Source organism: Haliotis rubra, unplaced genomic scaffold (assembly GCF_003918875.1).
Source record: "Haliotis rubra isolate DU_JTF1 unplaced genomic scaffold, ASM391887v1 Scf107, whole genome shotgun sequence".
Taxonomy (NCBI): domain Eukaryota; kingdom Metazoa; phylum Mollusca; class Gastropoda; order Lepetellida; family Haliotidae; genus Haliotis; species Haliotis rubra.
The window spans coordinates 1,623,683-1,643,737 of NW_025764970.1; the positions used below are offsets into that span (position 1 = coordinate 1,623,683).

General features: G+C 40.0%; 1 protein-coding gene across 1 annotated transcript in view; it reads left to right on the plus strand.

The window, feature by feature from the left end:
• Positions 1–20,055, plus strand: part of LOC124279769 (unconventional myosin-IXAa-like) — a 160,836-nt gene that overhangs the window by 92,304 nt on the left and 48,477 nt on the right. The window contains 14 exon segments of the mRNA XM_046715653.1: positions 50–171; positions 599–740; positions 1,725–1,815; positions 2,188–2,289; positions 2,818–2,893; positions 9,887–10,093; positions 10,467–10,506; positions 10,618–10,731; positions 10,986–11,066; positions 11,730–11,840; positions 12,097–12,219; positions 12,642–12,791; positions 13,241–13,355; positions 13,358–13,418. Of these exon segments, the coding sequence (XP_046571609.1) occupies positions 50–171; positions 599–740; positions 1,725–1,815; positions 2,188–2,289; positions 2,818–2,893; positions 9,887–10,093; positions 10,467–10,506; positions 10,618–10,731; positions 10,986–11,066; positions 11,730–11,840; positions 12,097–12,219; positions 12,642–12,791; positions 13,241–13,355; positions 13,358–13,418 (1,535 nt within the window).

Genomic DNA, 20,055 nt, shown 5'->3' on the forward strand with positions numbered 1-20,055 from the left:
ACCAAGTAACATCGCCCTTGCTGTGATAGTTTCCTTTCTTGTTTCCCAGGAGGAGTATCAGCGTGAAGGCATCCAGTGGAAGAACATCGAGTTCATCGACAACACAGCCTGTCTAGAGCTGTTCAGCAAAAGGCCTAAAGGTCTCTTCTGTCTCATGGATGAAGAGTGCAAGTAAGTTTAGGTCCAAAATCACTCAATACATTTGCTTATTAAAATTTTGACAAATATGTAAGCTCTAGCCACTTGGATGTCAGTCAGGCAACCTGACTGATGAATCGTGTGTAGATCCATGTTTATGATGTCAGTCACTGGATGGTCCGGTCCAGACTTGATATTCACAGGCTGCTGTCATGTGACCATAGCCTGCTGAGTTAAACAACCAATAAATGACCAAAGTCACATTTCAGGAAGTAAACTTAGAATATGATTTCACACATTAGCACTTGGCCACACTGTAGGTCACACATTTTTTTAGATGCTATGTTTGGACACTATATTTCCTGGACTGCTTTTTAGCAGACTTAAGGTTTTCATTGAAGAGGTGTGGTGTGACCACATCCAAGAGAAAGAATTGTCTAACTGATGTCTTCCTTGCCAGTTTTCCTGGTGCAACCAACGACACGATGCTGTCTAAGTTCAGCCACCAACACACCAACAACCCCTACTACCAAGTCCCACAACTCAAGGAGAGGGCCTTTGTCATTGTACACTATGCTGGAAAGGTCAAATACAGTATCAAGGTCAGTGATGAGAGCTGCTTTTAAATGTACCTTCAGTACTATGTTGTGTTTTCAACTCTTAAAGGAACAAAAATTTCCATGAACCCAAAATGAAGTTCAATTCCAGAAAGGTTTAATTGACTATGTATTCAGCGGCGTTTGACGTCCTGATTCTTGTTAACGCGATGTCTCATAAACTGTTGTACCCAATGTCTTCAAATTTGGTGACAGCCTACATTGGGGGATTACCCAGACACCAGTCGATTTGTGTGACCATGTCCTTATCTTCAAGGTCACCACGACACTTTGACCACTTTTCAAACTTATTTAAATGGATATCTCATGGACTCTTCAACCCAATGTCTTCAAATTTGGTGACAGCCTACGATGGGTGATTATGCAGACACCAGTCATTTCAGGCATCTTGTATGTGACCAAAAAATAAAAAGTAGTAAATATAGATATTCCATTCTTTAGTGGCGGGGGACATTGCCATATCAGTGGCAAACACTTGTTGTATTTTAATTTTCATATGTGAAATTAACATTGACAGATATTTTATGAATGTGAATTTGTTTTGAAGATTATCTGATATTTTATTGTTTCATATGTGAAATTAACATTGACAGATATTTTATTGAATGTGAATTTGTTTTGAAGATTATCTGAAATTTTATTGATCATGTGTATTTCATATGTGAAATTAAAACTGACAGATATTTTATTGAATGTGAATTTGTTTGAAGATTTTCTGAAATTTTATTGATCATGTGTATTTCATATGTGAAATTAACATTGACAGATATTTTATTGAATGTAAATTTGTTTTGAAGATTATATGAAATTTTATTGATCATGTGTATTTCATATGTGAAATTAACACTGACAGATATTTTATTGAATGTGAATTTGTTTTGAAGATTTTCTGAAATTTTATTGATCATGTGTATTGATAGATTTCTTCCTGCATGTGTTCCCTGAGTTCTCCAATGAATGTATTTGCAGGATTTCCGAGAGAAGAATGCTGATCTAATCAGAACAGATATAGTTGGTGTTCTGAAGAAGAGCAGTCAGTCTTTTGTCCGGGAACTTGTAGGTTAGTAATTTGAACAAAAGGGAATTTCATTGGAGATTACTGGGAGATTCAGTATTCGAAGTGTTTCCCAGTAACTTGTGTTTTCCATAAAGGTCAAGTAAAATGTCCCTGGTGGACTTTGTAAATTGGTTGAGTGTGTGAACACTGATTTGTTGGTCTTAATATCAACTACTGGCTTTTCTGGTCCAGATTTGTTCTATTGGGCACCTTGATATTGGTTGAATATTATAAGGGACAAACAAACTGATCTGAGATTGTACGGAACAGAGATTCATGTAATATATGTACAGGTAGAGAAGAGGTATGTAGTCAGACTGAATGATATCTAAAGCTATCTTAAGCTATATCTACATCTGTTTGTTTCTACCTCAGGTATTGACCCAGTGGCTGTGTTGCGATGGTCTATAGTAAGAGCTTTCTTCCGATGCTATCATGCGTTCTTCCGTGCGGGAGAAAGGTACAGGAAGAATGGAGGTGAGTTTCCTTGGATATTGATCAGGTACTTACACATACATCTCTCCATAATGCATGATGTTACTCACTCAAAATATTAGGTGAAGATCTGAGATAGGGATGATCTTCTGTGACCCATGCCTATTGTAGGAAGTGATAGGTCAGGTTCTCTGACTTCATGCTTTGTCATCCCATCCCAATTGTGTAGATAGATGCGTGATTATTTACAGACATCATCAGATAGCTGGAATATGGCTGCATTATGCAACAATTTTAGAACATAAAATTGCCAGTCAGTTACTCTATCCACAAAGCATTTTTGGCCCTATGCCATTCGTGAAGCTATGATAAAGTAAAGCCAGCTGCCCAAAAGTGATGGCAGTGCTGTCAGTCTTAAGTCTATGTTAAAGTATGGGATTTAAGTTGACCCTAGTGCTATGATCATGTCGTGGAATGGGGCCTGATCATAGCAGCATTAGGCATATAATTCCATACAGGAAGGAGCACATTTTTGTTTTCTTGGATTGAAAATATTTTTTTTATTCTCAGGACCTGAACGGAAGAAATTAAAGAAGAGATTATCTGATTCTCAACTTGAAACCAGTATTGGTGAGAACTTGTTAAGGTAAGGTTGTAGTCTGTACAAGGGTATTGATGCATTGTGTAATATCAGGCACTTCACATTATAGTCATCTCACATCCAATAGCCCTTATGTATTGACATGCAAACCCAGGGCACCAGACAACTCTCTCTTTTGTTTTCATGTAGTCTCTAGTTGTTTCTCTCATATTTAACACAGGAATATATATCTGAAATATCCATGGGTATTCTGCAGAGTTTATTAGTTCCTATGCAAACAGAACTGTAAATGAGAAAATGATGTACTATATTTTGGAACTTGAATTTGTTTATGATTCGCTATTTCTTCTTGAGGTTAATTTCTACAATCGAGAATAATAGCATGACTCAAATACATACTGTGCAGAAATGACCTCTATTTAGTTCCAAGCAGCAGTTGACTAGATTTCATATGAATGTTTTCGAGAAATGTTTACCCATGCTTGCAGAACATGTACAACAATTGAATTTCAGCATTGTGTGTCCCTTACTGATGGGGAACTAGTGGTGTGTCCATTACTGATGGGGAACTAGTGGTGTGTCCATGGGGAACTAGTGGTATGTCCATGGGGAACTAGTGGTGTGTCCATTACTGATGGGGAACTAGTGGTGTGTCCATTACTGATGGGGAACTAGTGGTATGTCCATGGGGAACTAGTGGTGTGTCCATTACTGATGGGGAACTAGTGGTATGTCCATGGGGAACTAGTGGTGTGTCCATTACTGATGGGGGACTAGTGGTGTGTCCATTACTGGTGGGGAACTAGTGGTGTGTCCAGTACTGATGGGGAACTAGTGGTATGTCCATGGGGAACTAGTGGTGTGTCCATTACTGATGGGGAACTAGTGGTGTGTCCATTACTGATGGGGACTAGTGGTGTGTCCATTACTGATGGGGAACTAGTGGTGTGTCCATTACTGATGGGGAACTAGTGGTGTGTCCATTACTGATGGGAACTAGTGGTGTGTCCATTACTGATGGGGAACTAGTGGTGTGTCCATTACTGATGGGGACTAGTGGTGTGTCCATTACTGATGGGGAACTAGTGGTGTGTCCATTACTGATGGGGAACTAGTGGTGTGTCCAGTACTGATGGGGAACTAGTGGTGTGTCCATTACTGATGGGGAACTAGTGGTGTGTCCATTACTGATGGGGAACTAGTGGTGTGTCCATTACTGATGGGGAACTAGTGGTATGTCCATGGGGAACTAGTGGTGTGTCCATTACTGATGGGGAACTAGTGGTGTGTCCATTACTGATGATGGGGAACTAGTGGTGTCCATTACCATGGGGAACTAGTGGTGTGTCCATTACTGATGGGGAACTAGTGGTGTGTCCATTACTGATGGGGAACTAGTGGTGTGTCCATTACTGATGGGGTACTAGTGGTATGTCCATGGGGAACTAGTGGTGTGTCCATTACTGATGGGGAACTAGTGGTGTGTCCATTACTGATGGGGGAACTAGTGGTGTGTCCATTACTGATGGGGAACTAGTGGTGTGTCCATTACTGATGGGGAACTAGTGGTGTGTCCATTACTGATGGGGAACTAGTGGTGTGTCCATTACTGATGGTAGTGGTCCATTACTGATGGGGAACTAGTGGTATGTCCATTACTGATGGGGAACTAGTGGTGTGTCCATTACTGATGGGGAACTAGTGGTGTGTCCATTACTGATGGGGAACTAGTGGTGTGTCCATTACTGATGGGGAACTAGTGGTGTGTCCATTACTGATGGGGAACTAGTGGTGTGTCCATTACTGATGGGGAACTAGTGGTGTGTCCATTACTGATGGGGAACTAGTGGTGTGTCCATTACTGATGGGGAACTAGTGGTGTGTCCATTACTGATGGGGAACTAGTGGTGTGTCCATTACTGATGGGGTACTAGTGGTGTGTCCATTACTGATGGGGGACTAGTGGTGTGTCCATTACTGATGGGGAACTAGTGGTGTGTCCATTACTGATGGGGAACTAGTGGTGTGTCCATGGGGAACTAGTGGTGTGTCCATTACTGATGGGGAACTAGTGGTGTGTCCATTACTGATGGGGAACTAGTGGTATGTCCATTACTGATGGGGAACTAGTGGTATGTCCATGGGGAACTAGTGGTGTGTCCATTACTGATGGGGAACTAGTGGTGTGTCCATTACTGATGGGGGACTAGTGGTATGTCCATGGGGAACTAGTGGTGTGTCCATTACTGATGGGGAACTAGTGGTGTGTCCATTACTGATGGGGAACTAGTGGTGTGTCCATTACTGATGGGGAACTAGTGGTATGTCCATGGGGAACTAGTGGTGTGTCCATTACTGATGGGGAACTAGTGGTATGTCCATGGGGAACTAGTGGTGTGTCCATGGGAAACTAGTGGTGTGTCCATTACTGATGGGGAACTAGTGGTGTGTCCATTACTGATGGGGAACTAGTGGTGTGTCCATTACTGATGGGGAACTAGTGGTGTGTCCAGTACTGATGGGGAACTAATGGTGTGTCCATTACTGATGGGGAACTAGTGGTGTGTCCATTACTGATGGGGAACTAGTGGTGTGTCCATTACTAATGGGGAACTAGTGGTATGTCCATGGGGAACTAGTGGTGTGTCCATGGGGAACTAGTGGTGTGTCCATTACTGATGGGGAACTAGTGGTGTGTCCATTACTGATGGGGGACTAGTGGTGTGTCCATTACTGATGGGGAACTAGTGGTGTGTCCATTACTGATGGGGAACTAGTGGTGTGTCCATTACTGATGGGGAACTAGTGGTGTGTCCATTACTGATGGGGACTAGTGGTGTGTCCATGTCCATGGGGAACTAGTGGTGTGTCCATTACTGATGGGGAACTAGTGGTGTGTCCATTACTAATGGGGAACTAGTGGTATGTCCATGGGGAACTAGTGGTGTGTCCATGGGGAACTAGTGGTGTGTCCATTACCGATGGGGAACTAGTGGTGTGTCCATTACTGATGGGGAACTAGTGGTGTGTCCATTACTGATGGGGACTAGTGGTATTACTGATGGGGAACTAGTGGTGTGTCCATTACTGATGGGGAACTAGTGGTGTGTCCATTACTGATGGGGAACTAGTGGGAACTAGTGGTGTGTCCATTACTGATGGGGAACTAGTGGTGTGTCCATTACTGATGGGGACTAGTGGTAGTGTCCATGATGGGGAACTAGTGGTGTGTCCATTACTGATGGGGAACTAGTGGTGTGTCCATTACTGAACTGGGTATGTCCATGGGGAACTAGTGGTGTGTCCATTACTGATGGGGATGGGGAACTGGTGTGTCCATGTCCATTACTGATGGGGAACTAGTGGTGTGTCCATTACTGATGGGGAACTAGTGGTGTGTCCATTACTGATGGGGAACTAGTGGTGTGTCCATTACTGATGGGGAACTAGTGGTGTGTCCATTACTAATGGGGAACTAGTGGTATGTCCATGGGGAACTAGTGGTGTGTCCATTACTGATGGGGGACTAGTGGTGTGTCCATTACTGATTGGGAACTAGTGGTGTGTGAAGTGTGATTGATTATCCTGCGGTAGGCTCACTGATTCCCTCCTTCCTGAGTCTGTGATATACACCACACATCAGACATATTACTTACAGTAGTGTAGCCTCCGCTAGCTTTGCATGAGACTATTCTGTCAGTAGACAACTTTTACATGTCCATTTCATGCTCTCGTCCCTTAGATTATGTGGACTCTCCCGGAATGAGCTGATGGAAGGATCCATTGTTAAGAAAAAAGGGGAAGAGGGGTAGGATTAGCTGACATCTTGTAGATTAGACCTCATCAATTACTCCTTGTCATGCTCAGTGAAATTAGTGTTAACAGTCTCGCAACTCATGTTTTTATTCGCTAAACATAAATTGATGTGTTTTGGTTACAGGTTTGTTTTCTTACAATAGTTTCATACAAGAAAAATGTGATAAAAAATAATATTGTTAATATGTGTTTTCAAAAATAAAAACGTAAAAGTAATATTTTATGTGTATATCTTTAAAAAATGTTGTTATGGAATAAGCTAACTAAATAAGCTAAGAGTAATTTATGACTTTCTAGTGTGTTTTTTTTCTATTTGCTTAAAGATTTTACCATGTGGCTCACACAATGCGAGTACTGCATAAGATACAGTAAGTCCAGGCTTGAAGGAATGCACTGCCAGGTTGACTTATGGCGGAACTTGTCAGGGGCAATCCGGGGAAGGGGGATCTCATGTTCTCTCAGAAATTGGGAGGGTTGGATCTGGTATTGCTACAGTAAAGGGTGGTGGTTTTGTTGTTGGAGAAAGGTAAGATCCTTGTTGTAAAAAAGCATTGGAGAAATACATTTTATCACTTAAAGGGGAGACTATTCCTTTTGTGACTGCAAGGGAAGGGAACTCTGGTAATGACAAGGGGAGAAATCTCTCGTCAAGGAAGTGTTAGGGAGATCTGTTGTCATAGAACGGGGAATGAACCAAGTTATCACAGGAAGTGAAACATATTCCTGTTGAGGGGGTTGATGAAGAGAGATCTTTGCTCCATGAAGGAAAGGGACATAGTACAGTACATTTTTCTTGAAAGGTTCCAACTTCAGTTGCCACTCAATGAGGGTTACTGCCAACAATTATGTTCGAAATTAGTTTAGAGGGTAGACATCAGCTGGTATTGTTGTGATTGAACACTGACAAGTTCCTGCCCTGCTGTCTGCAGTGTGTTCTAGAGCTGTGTGACAGTTGATAACTAATTCCTGCAGGTGTACTACTTACACGCATGATACTCAGGCCTAATGTGTGGCATTTCAATCAAATCTCAGTAAAGTTAGGGTTGAGTTTGCATGAAGTTTTCTCACTACTACAAGTCAGAAGTGTGATTCCATTAATTTGTCTGCATGATAATGGTAAACAATTCTGTGTTGTTGGGGTAAGTATTACATATAATAAAAAATATGATGAATGATATGAGGAGTGTATGAAAATAGTCTTAATTTTAATGTTTATACGATATCATCTGGACATTGAAAAGAGATTGATATCTTCAACAACAAAGTTTTAATGGTCCTCTCAATAATATTATTTTGTAATGTTTGGAATGATATTTTGAAGTGGGCGTAAAATCATTAGTTACTTATTGTCTGTTTGGTTTATGGTAGGATTTTACCTTTCAGGAATTTCTGTCAGCCTTGAAGTCATTCTGTACAAATTATTGATGTATCTCTTTTCTTAATTTAATTTGATCCGAAGAAATTTGTACCATCTGTTAAAGTTAATGGCTGTTTGTAGCATGGGTACCACAACTTGACACTGACAGCAGCACATGTGATGTAGATTCACCGACGACAATATACTAAACAGCTGATGATCATGTGTGCATGTGTGTTCACTCTCAACAACAACAAAGCTGGACCTGAAAACTACACACACTTCATACTACACAAATATTAGTACAGTTTCACTTTCATATCTAGCACCATTCACAGGTTTTGAATTTAACTTATGTCCAAGACCATTACAGTTCCAAAATGACTAGGTTTCTTATCGGCTAAGACATTTACCCTTGGGTGCATGGCAACTCTTTGGAAGACTGTGTTTGAAGAGTGCTGTAAATGTAAATTGATTCCTCATCCTGATTCAACTATTTGTTGTCATAAGGTCCTGGAAATACAGTCGATACGTCACTACTACTTGAATGTTGCTGATGTGTCAAAATGTTTGCTGAGAATGATGATGTAATAGTGACCAAAGACTACCAGGGATGACCGATAGTGTGTGTCAGACAGTTGACCAGTCGGTCTATCTGAGCCCAGTTACATCCTGAATATTGCTGACTCCATTCAATAATCCCCTGAAACAGTCAACTCAAACTCTTCTGACGTGCATTTAAATTTAACGAGTGATTTAATTAGCATACCATGGGCTGTGGGAAAGTCATTGTATAATGGTACAGAATACAGGAAGAGTTACGTTCCATTAGTGCTGCAATGATTGAATATACCATGAGGCAAATACTTGTCAGGATTATTGGGTAATGAATGTGAATATTGGGTAACGAATACAAAAACAAGTCTGCAGTTAATGTATTTTTCAATGCATTCATGAAACAATAACAATATGGTAATGAAATAATTATATGACATGTTTTGACAATGCTGACAATGTTATTTTATCATGACAATGGCCATTGGCCACTTTATTGTCAGATGAAATATATAAGAGTTTGGGCTATTATCCTTCCTGACTAGGATATTTTCCATTTTAACATCTAGTTTTCATAAATAACTAACAAATTCAAGTAAAAACACTCCTTTTTGAAAAAGATTCATGGATATATATTTTTCCTTATCCTTACTCATACGTAATTAATTGATTCTAGTAATCATGGATACAAGTTGACTTGATGAAGGGATATGTTTAGATTAACTGAATACATGAGTGAACCGTAGCAGCCCTAATGTCCATGTAGTCATTAATGAGGAAATCAGGACTGGATTGCACAGGCGTCAGCCAGCCAATAGGAAGAAATAGCTTCTAGAATAGATGTTGCCCTGATACAACGAACCTGGAATTCCACAGTTTGACTCCCCAGTATATCCTCTCAATGTGCTCATGTGTGTGCCTGTGTATTGTGACATTTTGACACTGTAGTTGCTGCAGCTATATTGACCCTTACTTAACCCTCATAGTCACAAGTTCATGCTTATATTACCCAGGGGTTGAGAAGTAAGAGTTAACATGGCAAAGAAAACTGGTTTCACCTGATTGCAGTTAAAATCAATTTGAACCAAAGTTTTAAAAGTTTTGAAAACATACCGGTACTTTTTGCCATAAGTATTTACTGGCCATATATAGATGTCCCAAAACCAGGACACCAAGGGCTCCAATTCCTTGAACATGCCTGAATTTCGACATACTATTTAACAGAAACCAGTTTTGTTATTAGCTTCTGTACAGATTGTGCCCATTATGTTTTGTGCTTACTCTTTTATTTTGCTGTTTTGTTTATCTAGTCATCAGCCGAATGAACAACGCTCACAATCTAGTCCGCATGCTAGCCCGTCGAATGCATGCCCAACCACTGTTGATGAGTGTTTTAGCGACGATGACAGTGTGTTTATGAGGCAGCATGGTGACTTAATGCACAAAGAGAAAATATTGGAGTCCCATATGTCCGCTGCAGACACTCGTGTCATCCGTAAAGCTGCAAAAATCATTATGTATGTTGGTCTTTTGTATGACATATAACTAAGAGTAGATTACATTCAAGGCAGTTTTCAAGCAAATAGCATTTACAGTCTTAACATTTATGTTTTGTTATATGTGCTATCAGTGGATCTCTAAATCTGCCTCGTACCTTTTTGTTTTGATTTTGTTAGTAATTAGTAATTACTTTTGATTTCCCAAATGTTCATGCACATGTAGAAGCTTAAATATACATTTAGTAGATGTTCTGAGAAATGTATAGATGCAGTAAAAGTGGAAATTGTGCTTCCTGTTATGGTACAGTCTTGTCAGTCAATCCACCTGTCTGCAAATGACGTTTGAATATGCATTTTATTTGTGTATGATGGTGACTTGTCCTAATTTCAGGAAAAGCAGGTCATTCAAACCTAAACCAAGACCCTCTCTGGTAAGTTCAGTTGAAATGAAGATTTTTGTATTAGAGTCTTCAAGGTTTTGTTGTCAATCTGGTATTGTACCATTCTTATCATTCAGCTGGTGGTAACATGATGTGTTTCAGAGTTTCCGAGACATCAAGACTCTGAAGGCCATAGCCAGCAGGACAATGATTTCCTTTGGTGGCAGCCGTGTAGGCTCCAAGAAACAGCCGCCCACGGTCGGGGCTCAGTTCCAGGTCAGAGATTTCTTACTACAAACATCGTGGAGAAATACTGTTGCATAGTGTAGCTCATATTTCATGTAAAGAACTGAAAGTTCATTTTATCCCTTAACAGCATGTTCAGAAAAGTACTGAGCCTACAAGAACGAACTTTGCTCCAAGCATACATTAAGATTGGAGTAACTGGACGTGAATGATAATGATAAGCTGAGCTGGCTGACTGAAGATTAGACTGTTGTCCAACTGCATGATCTTCTCCTCCCTTTCAGTGGTCCCTGTCCAGGTTGATGCACACCCTGAACAAGGCAAACCCTTTCTTCATCCGCTGTATCAAGTCTAATGCTGATAAGGTAAACAGCATACCAGTATTTGACATACCAACTACAGTGATAGACTCAGTCACTGATCTGATAGTGTCAAAACATTGAGCTGCTTTGTCTATAAATGAAGTATCCTGCTCTAATAATCACACTCAATTTGTCTTGAAATAAAAATGTGAAATGTGTTTTGTCGAGAGACACATTGCTCAAGCTGGTTCGTTTATGGATTCCAGTATTGATGAGTAACTTGTATTCCAAGTAAGCATTCCAACTGTCCTATTTGTTTGCCCTATCAAATGTAGTTGTAATGTTTTTGGATTGTAAATTCAGCTGAGGTATTTGGAAATATTAATTTGGGTATGCAAGATATTTAATTTTTGTGGATATTTAGTGATCCTTTGTTAGAATAGATCCCCAGAAACTTGTTGTGGATGACATTGTGGATTGGATGGTCAGACTTGGTAACGTTGTTCATGTGCCATTGTACCTTTTATCTTTGCATATATCAATCACTGGATTGTCTGCTCCCGAATTGATTACTTACAGAATGCCGTCATACAGCTTGAACTGAGTGTGGCATTAACAACAAACAATAAATACATCGGAGTATGGATTCCGTTTGGAATGGTCGGTTTTAAGAATCTACCTTTTGATGTGACAGTGTGGTTATGTAACGTACTATTATTCTCCCAGGCTCCATGTGTGTTTGATGATGAGATAGTACTGAGACAGTTGCGGTACACTGGCATGTTGGCCACTGTGAAGATACGGCAGTCCGGCTACAACTACAGGCTCACGTTTGAGGTAATGCAAAATCAGTATTCTTTTGGCACATGTAAGCTGTAACTGAGAGTCCTTGTACACAGTAGAAGGTGGATGTAATTGTAACAAGGGATATTGTGGATAGCAACTTCTTTATGATACAAAAACTATGTATGTAACTTTTCAGATGATTTCAGCAAGCAGCTATTCTGTAGTGTTACAGTTCATGACAAAACTGTCATTTATACTGTTGTTGTTATAACCTGGCATGACATAGTGTGACAACTTGTAACTGCAGGAGTTCATCCAGCTGTACAAGATCCTGCTGCCTAAAGGACTTCTCAGCTCACAGGAGGATGTGAAGATATTCCTGGAGAGCATGGATCTCAACAGGGACAACTACCAGATTGGCAAGACAAAGGTATGATGGCATTCCACAGTGTTGTCTAGTCTAGGTCGAGGCGGCATTGTACCTCATATTTGTATTAATGGAGACCTTCATCATGAAGAGATAAATAATTTGTGTTATCGGTCAAAATGGCCTTGAATGATTTGGGTACGATTTGCTATGATTGGTAGTTTGGTATACATCATAATAACTGAGTCGTCAAGGTGGCCTTTGAGTCTGATTTGCTGGAACTTCGAATTACCCCAAACCTAATCCTCCTCTTAAATTAAATAGTTGAGATGTGGCCAGGGTGTATAGTGTTTGAACTGTTACAGTGTTGTGTTGCTATCAGTAGAGCTGATTGAATGCAGATAATGTGTGTAACTCCAACCTCTCATCCAATTGTTTGCCTTGGCCTGTTTGTGAATGCTACATGCTTGAATATTATCCTGCAGGTGTTTTTACGTGAGAGTGAGAAGCTGATGCTAGATGAAGCACTTCATCGTGCCATCATGGAGCGGGTCATCAAGATCCAACGGTGGGCTAAGACCATCTTGGAAAGACAGAACTACACCAGGTTACGAACAGCAGTGGTCTTCGCACAGGTAAGGTTATTCCATGCATGCAGCTGATGTAGACTCATTTCAGTTTACTTTAACACTTGTGTCTTGTGTCTACTAGTTGGGCAGTTTCTGCCTTTATCATACTTCAGAATGTTAAGAAATGGTACTTGTCACCCTGGCTGGTACTTGGCATTAACAGAATGAATTGAGTTGGGAGACTGCATCCGAGTACTGTGTCCATGTTAAACTGCTGTGCGATGCCTCAGTTGGCTTACACTGGGAAAGTGTAAGCAGCCACACACGTGCTTTATGGGTGCGATAACCTTTGACTTATGTCCTCAGGTTAGACTTTGTATAGTTTCATCAGGCCCGATAAGTAACAATATGGTAACCTGAACAGATGCATTGATGAAAATGAAATATTTTTTGTACTGTACATAATGTTTCCCTGAGAACAATGCATAGCTGATAATACTTGATACTGTTTTCAGAAATGTACAAGACGATGGCTTGCTCAGAGAACTCTTTCTAGTCTCCGTCTGGAGTATGATGCTGCTCTGGCTATTCAGAGATGGTACCGGGGTATCAGTGTCCGAAGATGGTACCTGGATTATCAGAAAACGTCATTTGTATACAAACAGCAGCCAGAGGCTTCCTTGCTCGAAAAAGGTAGGACTGCACTGGATGTAAACATTATTCACATGTTGATATGCCATGGCAGAACACTGATGATATATTACTGCGCTATCAGTGAGTTATCCATTATACATGTATATTACTTTGTTGTTGTCCCCGCCGCAAAACGGAGGACTGTGTATTCAGCAGCATCCGTCTGTACGTCCCGATTCTTGTTAACGCAGTTGTCGTGCTTACGCAGACACCAGTCGATTTTGGTGACCTTTACCTTATTTTCAAAGTCACCACAACACTTTGACCACTCTTCAAACTCTTGTTAACTTGATATCTCATTAACTGTTGTACCCAATGTCTTCAAAGTTGGTGACAGCCTACATTAGGGGATTACACAGACACCAGTCAATTTTTGTGACCTTGATCTTATCTTCAAGATCACCACGACACTTTGACAGCTTTTCAAACTTATGTAAACGTGATATCTCATTGCACCCAATGTCTTCAAGTATGTCGACAGCCTACATTGGGTGATTACGCAGACACCAGTCAGTTCTTGCATGTGACAAGAAAATAGAAAGTAGTGAATATGTTATAAATATTTCATTCTTCTTTACCGGCGGGGGACATTGCCATATTAGTGGCAAATACTGTAAACGTACTTATTTTCGCGTGGTGCAATTTTCGAGGAATTGACAGTTTAGACTACATCGCGCGGTCAATTATTCGCGCAATCAGTAATTGCCGGAACTGCCAGCTGTCTCTTTGGCCGCCACTAACAGCAGTGAAAACAAACAGAGTGGCTTAACCTGTCAGGTGGCGTTTATTGCTTAATCACCGGAAATCTCTATCTGTGCGATATACTAGTACACAGTAATCCGTTTACTCACGGAAGAGATGAAAAACACATCAGTCTTATGTTCCGAATTCTGACGATCTGACAAATTAACTTCTACTGTATATGAAGCTCTTTGTGATTTCAAACAAGCCGGGTTGTTGTGAATGAGATGATTGAGTGTTAAGTGACTATTCGCTTCATGATGTACTGGTAAATAAAATCTTAATGAATAAATAAAATACTGCTGTATTATATTTTTCCTTATCCTGACTCATGCTCTTTTTGCTTGTCTTCTTCTTCTTGCGAACATAGTGGAACACTTGTATCTCCCTAATTGAAGCTCCCTTCAATTTAAAATCACTAATTAGTATTCACCACGAGGAGTTACCTCCTTTCCACAAGCGCTGAGGGCGAGGGCCACTTTCTACCCATGCCTCCTCTCTCCTTCTTCAGCCCAGTGAGCTGGACGTGAGGCGCCATCTGTATCTCCGACACACTATATCCTTTGATTTATATTTAGTTAGTTACCTCGTGATAGACATCTATAGAGTTTATAGCTAGTATCCTTCAACGACATATATATTGATATTTAGTCGTTTTTCTACAGTTTATTCACGGGACGCGTGTTTGTTTCAGTGGATTACGTTGATGAAAATTCTGTACTATTGCAGATTACGTTTTTATGCTGCTGCTGATCCGCCTTTAATATGATGTGCGGCCGCCATGTTTATTATATTCACACTGCAGTTGCGGTACTAATTTATCCAATTCTACCTTTTATTAATATTTGCTGCGTTTGGCACGCGACAGCAGATAGGTCGCGTATGCAGAGTCTAGTATGACTGATACACGGAACCCTCGCCAGTCTACTGCTGTTGGCGACTTCTCCGTGTGGTGTTCCGCTAGAGTGGTGGAGAGGTGTGGGGCGTAGTCCGCCATCTCCAAGAAGCATCCTGCTTCCCCAGACATCCCATCGTCGCAGCAGAAGACTAGAGGGTTTTCTACTACATCTCAACAACCGGAGACCGTTCCCATCGAAGTTTTGGGCCTGTATGATGATCAGCCGGTCATCATACCGGTTAATACATCAAAGATTGACCGATGTCGCACAGATCAGCATGCAGCCTGATGTACCAAGCGCAGATATGCGATGATCGTCCTGAGGGTCCCATCATTACCAACACTCAACGCCAGACGCCGCACACCCAGGGCAGCGTCGACCTCTGAGGAAAATCCAACGAAGTCTACTAGGACTTTCTCAACCGAGATTGTTCCAACCGATGACCTGGACCTCTACGATGATCAGCTGATCATCATCCCCGACGTGACGCCACAAGAAACGACCGTGACAGCTACAACGACATCAGCAGAGATCACCATGCAGCCTGATGCCTCTACACTGATGTCGGACGATTTTCCGGTGGACCCTCCATTAACACCGCAGATAAAGCACCGACGACCTCGTCGCAGACCATCCCAGAAGACATGATGCGACAAATTATGAACATCATGGAGGACCAATATCTCTGCGGTAGCAGGAGTCCGAAGCTTCGCCAGAAGGCTCCAAGCGTGAACACCCCAGAGGCACCCCGTCAACGTAGCAGCCAGGGCGATGTCACCTTCGCGAAGGAAGTCACGGACCACCTTGGCGAAGGACCTAGATGTACAGCCTTCGCGGCGAGCCTTCGGCGGAAAGGACCTAGATGTACAGCCTTCAAGGCGGAAAGAACCTAGATGTACAGCCTTCGCACGAAGGACTTCGCGAAGGCAGGATAGATCATCACCTTATCGCGTTTCATCCTAGATGTGGACTTCGGACCATCAGACATCACGGAGCCTTCGAAGGTCATATCGTTGCCTCTCGACCGACGCAGAGGAAGCTTCAGCGAAGGCATGCGCCAAGGACACCTGAATCCAGATCATCATCATCTAGAAGGACATCAAGGGGACTATACAAGAGCTTCACGAACTATCAACGTTCCTCACAAGTCTCCGAGGAAGATCAACCCATAGACAAGTTGATCATCGATATCAAGTATAAGAACTACAATCGAGTATATGGTTCTGTTGAATCCATGACGCAGACGTGATGTTCGCTGGCCTAAATAGATCTAGAACGATCAAATTAGACACTTATCACCAGACTTCGTAACAATACTTCTCTGAATATGATAAGATGATCCATGCCCTATTTAGGCAGGCAAGCCGCCCGATCCCACATCCTGTTAAACACAGAGGCTGTTCACGGCAAGCGCCATATATATATTTATATATATATATATATATATATAATCGGGCTTTGACTCGACACCTTCGCGATGGTCGCGAAGGCTAAGTGGCTCCAAGTCTACTTCACCCAGAAGATCTAGAAGGGATACTTCGAGAACTTCGCTAAGTCTCCGGCGCTCACCGAGGAAGTCTCCTCCAAGGTTTCCATATACTAGCCACTCGCCGTCATATAGCTACTGGCCAGTCCGTTCAAGACGCCGCATAAGTTGATTATCAACTGTATGCCAGATGCCGCCTATAAGCCTACGCCGAAGATAATTGCTTAGGCTATTTACAACACAGAACGCCGCTGTATTATTAGTCAACGACATTTCATAGATCTTCACAGAAATCAACTATTCCGTATAAATTGCTAATATACAATCTCGACGACGATACGATTATCTACATGCGTGACCATTACGCATATCTGCAGACAATTCAATATCGAAATTGAACAGCAGCCTTGTTACAGCGAAGTATAACTCTTAATCGCCAAAGTTTCTGAGAAGAAATATGTACAACAAGTTCAACGTTAATTCTACAATTATGACGATACATTCATGTATACAGTCTACAAGCTCACAACTTGCAAGTTGTTTATACCCTTATATATAAGGAAGTCGGAATTATATTCAAAACTGAAATTATTTTCACGACAACCAGGAAAATAACCTACCCAGCATAAAATTACAGAGCGAGATATTTTCGCTACCGGAGGTTTCGCTGGGTTACCATTAACCTCTCAAACACGTGGTCACTCCGGATAACTTCGAAGCTACGGTGAAGACCGACGCTTATGCTAATATCAACGAATTTACAAGAATTTATTCAAGGTGGGTTTTTTCCCGCTACACCGTGACATCACAGCTGGTATTTATACAGAATCAAAATGCCTTGTTCTGATTGGACCGCTGAGGGACAACGACCTACACAGAGGTCGATCTCTGTTCACAGTTCAAGACTTACGCCACAAGTGACAACTATATATCAGTGAACGAGCAAGCCTCATTACAGTCCAGTTAACCTGAACATTCATGATTAGACTGCCTTTCTTCATAGAGACCTCCCCTGTCAAGTTAAGACGAGGGATCGCAGTCAGGCGATTTTTTACATAAAGTTCAACGAGGACAGACACACCTGGTTGTGCACCTACATCGCCAAGGACTTCGTGAGCTTAATTACCTAGGACGAAAGATACAAGTGGATCTAAATCCACAGCGCTTCAGACTACAGCTGAATTTCATCAAGCTTAATTAACACAACTAGATGGTTAGTAAACCTACTAAACTTCTGTTTGGAGAATAAAACGGAAATTTCACTTCAAACCTGGGATATGAATATAGTACTCCAACACCTCACAAGTGAGGTTTATGAACACGCTTGGATGACATACTTGGACCCCATGATACGATGATTCTATCAAGATGGCCAGCAAGAGCACTGTAAATTTATCTCCACTAAACCAAACAGGAGGAAAAAAAAAATGCAACAGATTATTTCCTCTATCATCAACTTACGCAGAGTGAAGTCTCATGTACTATATCTCCATTTGGATCAGAACTGTCATACTACGGCATATGGATGGACCTATTCCGACCCTCCATGAGCTTAATACTCATGATATTATAGCTTAACTTCTAGAATTGTTCTACACAAATGTGATTGAAATAATGGAGGGTTTATTTCTGAACTGGATATGGTGGTTGCAAACCATTATCTGAGAGATATCACCACCGAGGACGCCTCAGGTATACACCAATTCGATCCCATGGTCCTCTCAAGACAACAGCTGACAGTTCTCTCGAGAAGATAAGTCAATCTAACAGATTTTACTTATCTTATAACAATACTAAATAGCTTCATGCTATATATAATTTACTTAAGTTCCTTTTATCATCACAGTACTATGATTATTACATCATACAATATATAAGTTAACAACTCTACAGAGTTTGTTATTATATATATTTACCTTAAGTTATTCATATCTTAAGAGTAATACTATGGTTACATGATAAATGCATTAGCCAACAAACTCTACAGAGTTTTTTTGGCTATTTTATACATAGCTTAAGTTAATTAAGCTAACAAACTCTACGGAGTTTTACTATTATATAGGTAACTTAAGCTAATTATACCTTAAGCATAGTACTATACTCATATTATTAAAATATATTGGCTAACAAACTCTAAGGAGTTTTGCTATTATATAGGTAGCTTAAGCTTATTCATATCTTAAGCTTAGTACTATGTTTATATCATATAAGTAGATTAGCTAACAAACTCTAAAGAGTTTTTGCTATTTGGCTTAAGTATCATCATATTTCTAAGCAATATGGTTATATTATAACATGTATTAGCTAACAAACTCTACAGAGTTTTAGCTATTATATATGTAACTTAAGCTTATTCATATCTTAAGCTTAGTACTATGTTTATATCATATAGGTATATTAGCTATCAAAACTCTAAAAGAGGGTTTTGCTATTATATATTTCTCGGCTAAGTTTCATCATATTTTAAGCTTTATGGTTACATTATAACATGTATTAGCTAACAAACTCTAATGGAGTTCTTGCTATTATATATGTAGCTTAAGTTTTCCTTCATAAGCTCAATACTAGGTTTATATCATAGCTAACAAACTCTAAAGGGTTGTTTTCTGCTTATTATACAATTAGCTTAAGTTTTCATCATATCTTAAGCAGTATGTTTACATTATAGCAGATAGCTAGCAACAAAACTCTAATTTGAGTTTTGTTATTATATATATATAGCTTTAAGTTTCATCATAACTTAAGCTCAGTACTATGTTTTAACATAAAAGTATATTAGTTAATAAACTCTAAGGAGTTTATTTTGCTATATACATTTAGCTTAAGTCTAATCTTATCTTAAGCTTAGTACTATGGTTACACTATAAACATATTAGCTAATAAACTCTACAGAGTTTTTTTTGGCTATTATATATGTAGCTTAAGTTAATAATATCTTAAGCACAATACTATACTCATATTGTAAAATATATTAGCTAACAAACTCTAATGGAGTTCTGCTATTATATATGTAGCTTAAGTTCATTATATCTTAAGCACACTACTATACTCATATTGTAAAATATATTAGCTAACAAACTCTACGGAGTTTTGCTATTATATATGTAGCTTAAGTTAATTATATCTTAAGCACACTACTATACTCATATTGTAAAAATATATTAGCTAACAAAACCCTACAGAGTTTTGCTATATATATGTAGCTTAAGCAATTATATCTTAAGCTCAGTACTATACTAATATTATAATATATATTAGCTAACAAACTCTACAGAGTTTGGCTATTATATATGTAGCTTAAGTTAATTATAGCTTAAGCACAGTACTATACTCATATTATAAAAATATATATTAGCTAACAAACTCTACAGAGTTTGGCTATTATATATGTAGCTTAAGTTAATTATAGCTTAAGCACAGTACTATACTCATATTATAAAAATATATTAGCTAACAAACTCTACAGAGTTTTTGCTATTATATATATAGCTAAAGCTTATTCATATCTTAA